Below are 5,664 nucleotides of genomic sequence, written 5' to 3' on the forward strand. Positions count from 1 at the left end.
AAAATTCAATTTCATAACAGTCTTTTTATCACTAAACTCATGAGGAATGATTGGAATTATAAAATTGTTTAAAGCCTTTCCGTTTTCAAAAAAATTTAACATTTTAATATCACTTTTTATATTTAGTTCGACACAATCCAAACTTGTTATTTAATTCTTATGTAATTTATCAATTGTAAATAATCTTTTTCCATTTTCAGTTTTTACTATATTCATTGAACCATCATCACATGCAAATATCAATAAATAAGCTTTTTTATATAAATTATTATAATATTTTATTATTTTTATTACAATCAGGACTAAAGCATGTATTAACTATTTAATTTATTTCTTCTACATGAAAAACTTTTTATGATTTATAACTTATCCTGTGTAGCTTTATTACATTAATTTTTTTAATATAATTTTTTAATATACTTCTAATATGTTTTCTGATGTAACAATCGCTAATAAGTCCATTTTATTACTCCATTACATTGACTTTATTTCTTATGGAAAAGGCTTTTCGTGACAAATGTTATACGATTAAATTTCTTCTTCCATGCTTATTTTATTAATTATGTTTAATTAAGTAATTTAAAAATTATACACAACTTTTTTTAAATATAATGTTTAATTATTTAATAATTAAAATAAAAAACATTAATAATTTTTGTAAATTAAACTAATATGAAAAAATTATTTAAAAAATTAACTAAAAATAAATAAATTAAAATATTTATATATATATATATATATATATATATATATATATATATATATATATATATATATTTAGATATTTATTCATTTTAATTCAAAAATATCTTTATTATATTATAAGTAATATAGAAATTTCTTATTTTTAAATAATGAAAAGAAATACTAGATAAACATAGAAAAAGGAACTAATAATTGATCCTAAATCTTTAAACTGTTTTAACATAATATAATAAGATTTATAAAAAAGATCAACAAGAAGCTAAAGTAAATTAGCAACATAACAATAATAAGTGGAAAGAGAAACTTCTAATAACAAAAAAAAAAAAAAAATATTAAAATAAAAAGAATCGCAAGAAGAAGAATTAGACGATTAAACATAGAATTCTTATGAAGAGAAATAATAAAATTAAAAGAAGAATGCTTTAAAGAAATTATAATAAAAATCAAAATAAAAAAACGATGAGAATTCTGATTATGATCCATAAGATGAAAGCGAAATCCAAAAAAAAAATACTTCTTTAAAAACTAATAATAAAAGGAAAAATCTAATGATATCTTCTAGTGGAAGTGATGAGAGTTTCGAAGAGGAAAGTCATAAAAATAAAAATAATAAACCAAAAAAAGCTAATAATAAAAAAAATGGAATATTTGAATAAAAATCTAATCTTAATTTTAATTTTTCAGAAGAAGGAAAAAATGATTTAAATGAAAATTTTACACTGCCATTTTTTCTTTAAAAAGAGTACATTAAAGATAAAGAAGGTAGATCTCCTTCTGATCCAAACTATGATTCATCTACTTTACATATACCAGTAAAGATATTATCAAACGAAAGACCATTATATTAATAGTATTGGCAAGTGAAATCTGAAAATTACGATAAATTAGTATTTTTTAGATTAGGGAGAAACTTTATGTGCTATTACGAAGATGCTTTTCTAATGAAAAGAATGTTTGATTTATAAGTCAAAATGTGGGGTAATAAGCCTTTTGTCATGATTTGGGATTCTTAATATCCATTATATATTAAAGAAACACTTGAAAAAGCTAATAAAACATGCATAGTAGTTGACTAAGTGTCATTTAATGATGACAAAGAAAATGAAAATGATATAATAGAAGTAAAAAAACCATTTAAAAGTATATCAAAATTAAAATAAATAAAAAGAGAGAAATTACTCAGATAATCTCAAAAGGCACATATACTGATTTTATGAATACAAACGAAGATTATAATGAACGTTTTATGATGGTTTTAGTAGAAAGCTAGATTGATTCTTCATTAGGAATTGCTTTGATTGACTGTACGACCCATAAAGTACTTTTAGATGATATAAAAGGTGACAAAAATGGGAATTATTTAAGGACCATATTAAGAAAATATAAACCTGTGGAAGTTTATTCAAAGAAAAATAACCTTTCTTTGTAGACAAAGAATCTTTGCAAAATTATTTCTAAGCCTTAATTTAATTTTGAATATGAAAATAAATCTTTCGAACCTCTTGAATCTATTTTTTAAGGACTTAAAGATGAGTTTTCTTAAGAATAATCTGATGTTTCTTTATAACTCAATTAAAATTAATAATAAAATAATATTAAAAGAGAATATCCAGAAATTTTTAAGAAAATTGAGACACTATATATTTAATAAAAGGAAAAAGATGAAGATTTTATGGATTAAAGTTTCGATTATTATATGCTATTATAATCAGTTTACCTTCTTTTGAATTATTTGAAATTTCTAAAATTGAATGAAAATGTATTTTAATAATCAACTTTTGAGTTTTTGGATGAAAAAACATAAAGTAATGATTATTTAGTATTAGATTCTCACGCAATTGAGAATTTGGATATTTTCGAAGTAAATCAAATTACAAAAATACAAGAAGAAGGTTCTCTTTTGGACTTTTTAGATTACACAAAAACAAAATTTGGAAAAAGAAAACTAAAAAAATGGTTAATGTATCCTTTAAAAAATATTAAATAAATATAAGAAAGATAAACTACAGTTTAAGAAATTCTTGAAAATATAAATTATTTTGAAGATTTTCTAAAAAAAATACAACTTCTAGGAGATTTGGAAAGAAATCTAAGTAAAGTTTTCAATTCTTCTTAGTTTTCGCGTTTAAATCCATCTTCTTTTGATAATTTCTCACATTAAAGGTTAAAAGAATCTTTTCTTTTTATTAAAAATCTTAAAATTTTGCACTAAAATTTCCTTGAATTTCCTCTTAAGGAATTTTCTTCCAATATTCTTAAAAATATTTTCTAAAAGTAAGATTTACCAAAACTTCTTGATTTAATCTAAAAAATTGAAAATTAACTTTTCTAAGATGAAAACGGAAATTGTTTCCCAAAACCAGGCATAGATCCCACTTATGATGAAATATTAAAAAATATGGAATAGATAAAAGACGAAATGAATCAAGAAGTAAATAAATGGAGGCAAAAACTAAAAAATCTCGATATAAAGCTTATCAAAACAAGACTATAATATGAAATATAAGTACCAGAAAGCATAGTATAAGGTCAATTAAAGCCAAAAGAATTTTCATTAACCTCAAAAGTAAAAGGATATTAAAGATTTTAAACAGAATAAATAATATAATTATTAAAAAAGATAAAAACTGAAGAAATTAACATATAGAAAGCCTTAGCTCCTTTTTGTATAACTTTTTTCCATTAATTTTTTTCTTAAAGAGATTTCTTTTATAAAATACTAAATTCTCTTTCAGATTTAGACGCCCTTTTTTCCTTAGCTTTTAATGCTTAAAAGCTTCCTGTAAAATGTTTACCTTCTTTTCATAAAAAAAATACTTTTATATTATAAAATATGCACCATCCACAATTAATCAAATATAAATCAAAATCTATTGTCCCAAATGATACTATTTTTCCAAAAAATGTTACTGCGATATTAATTACAGGTCCAAATATGGGAGGAAAATCTACTTTGTTGCGTTAAACTTGTCTAGCAGTGATTTTGGCCTAAATTGGTGCTTTTGTACCAGCTGAAAAGTTCGAAATGTCAATTAAAGATCGCATATTTTGCAGAATAGGAGCGACTGATAATCTTATGGAAGGTAAATCTACGTTTTAAATAGAAATGGAAGAAACAAGAAATATTGTTAATGAAGCTACTGAAGATTCTTTAGTTTTATTAGATGAATTAGGAAGAGGGACTAGCACTTATGACGGAGTATGTATTGCTTATGCAGTATTAAAATATCTTGTTGAAAAAACTAAGTGTTTGTGTCTTTTTTCTACTCATTATCATTTGCTTGTGGATGAATTTTTACTTTATGATAGTATTTAAAGTTATTTTATGAATTTCTCGTTTGATAATCAATAGTAAAAAATTCATTTTGAATATAAATTTGTAAGAGGATTTTCAGCAAAAAGTTTCGCAGTTAATGTAGCACAAATCGCAGGATTGCCATATTAAATAGTTGAAAGAGCAGGAGAAGTAGAAAAAATTATTACTTAAGAAGAATAAAAACTTTCTAATTTAATTTTAGTTAATCAAAAATTCAATACTTATATTCAAACTTTATAATAGGATTTATTAATGTTATAATAAGATTTATAAATAGATTGAAGTTTATATAAAAAATGATTTGTTATTTTTGATTTTTTTTTAAATAAATATTATATATTTTATATTATATATTATATATTATATATTTTATTATATATATTATTCTATATTATATACATATTTTGTTTTTTGAAATAAATATAAATTTCATTTAATTAATTTATGTTTTTTTGTATATAATATTTATTTATATATTAACTTATATAATTTTTATATGAACTAAAGCAGTAATACAAATTTTGAATAAATTCCTTAAAAGGATATTTAATATACAGAAAGTGATTTAGATATTATATAAGGAGAAGAAAGAAATGTAATAAATCAAATTTTAAAATAATAAAATATATTTTTATTAATAGTTATTTTTTCTTCATAAATTCAAATTTTTAGATAATAAATATATTCAAGACATAAATATACTTTTATAAAATGTCTAAAATAGAAAATAATTTATAAAAAATATTCACACAAAACTACTCTCTAACGACTTTTATTTTTTTCTTAACATGTATAAAAAAAAATGTATAAAATAAAAAAATAAAACTTATAAAGAAATCACATATTTTTTTAAAAAATATAAAATTATAAAAAGATCGATAATTTATTTATTATTGGAAGAGACTTAAATGCTCTTCTTGATATAGCGAAAAATTAATAAACTTAAAAATTAAAAGAAATAGATGAAATAAATATAAGATTAGCTTCTTTGAAAATAGAAAACATAGACGATCCAAAAGCACCTGATTATAATCCAAAGTATAAAAATTTGAATATATAAAAATATGAATTAGATGCTAATATTGAAGAATTAAATTTAATAAATTAAGAAAGGATAGAGATAGGAAATGATTTTTAACCAATTTCGTTAAGTATTTATTTATTCTTTTATTTATTTAATTTAATTATATATATGAAGAAAAAATAACAATTCCAAATGCAAATGATAATATAAATATGATTTTTATTTGGTGCACATTAGCATTATATGACATGTGTATAGAAAATTATGATTGGTAAAATTTTAAATAATAAGTGTTTGGATAAGATGAAGGAAAAGACTTTAAATAAAGATTAATTTATAAAACATCTACTAAAATGAAAACGGATTAAGCATCACTTGCTTTATAAATTTTAAATTTATAAGAAGTTTTTCTAAATAAAAAATATTTAAATAAAGAATAAAAAAAGTAATTGGAAAAACTTCTTAACTATATAAATTTGATTAATCAAGGATGGTAATTAGGAAAAGAAATTAGATAAAAGGCTATATATTTTGAAAAACTTCATGTAGAATATTAGGATATTTTAAATAATAATAATATAAAAATGTAAGAAATATAAGCTTGCAAAGAATAACTTTT

The 5,664-nt window shown here is 20.6% G+C and overlaps 1 protein-coding gene across 1 annotated transcript, besides 6 other annotated features; it reads left to right on the plus strand. All coding sequences in view use genetic code 6, as the record gives it.

The window, feature by feature from the left end:
• The first annotated feature begins 394 nt into the window (after window positions 1–394).
• Window positions 395–419: a microsatellite.
• Window positions 420–717: 298 nt separating this feature from the next.
• Window positions 718–777: a microsatellite.
• A 476-nt stretch (window positions 778–1,253) lies between these two features.
• Window positions 1,254–4,303, plus strand: IMG5_084640 (hypothetical protein; the record flags this gene model as incomplete). The annotated part of the gene is made up of 2 exons (XM_004036341.1): window positions 1,254–1,783; window positions 1,825–4,303. The coding sequence occupies 2 exons, from the start codon at window positions 1,254–1,256 to the stop codon at window positions 4,301–4,303; spliced, it is 3,009 nt and encodes a 1,002-aa protein (XP_004036389.1).
• A 47-nt stretch (window positions 4,304–4,350) lies between these two features.
• Window positions 4,351–4,418: a microsatellite.
• Window positions 4,351–4,419: a microsatellite.
• Window positions 4,420–4,809: 390 nt separating this feature from the next.
• Window positions 4,810–4,839: a microsatellite.
• Window positions 4,840–5,060: 221 nt separating this feature from the next.
• Window positions 5,061–5,091: a microsatellite.
• The last annotated feature ends 573 nt before the right edge of the window (window positions 5,092–5,664 follow it).

The sequence above is a fragment of the Ichthyophthirius multifiliis genome, assembly GCF_000220395.1.
Source record: "Ichthyophthirius multifiliis unplaced genomic scaffold scaff_1120509250603, whole genome shotgun sequence".
Classification (NCBI taxonomy): Eukaryota; Ciliophora; class Oligohymenophorea; order Hymenostomatida; genus Ichthyophthirius; species Ichthyophthirius multifiliis.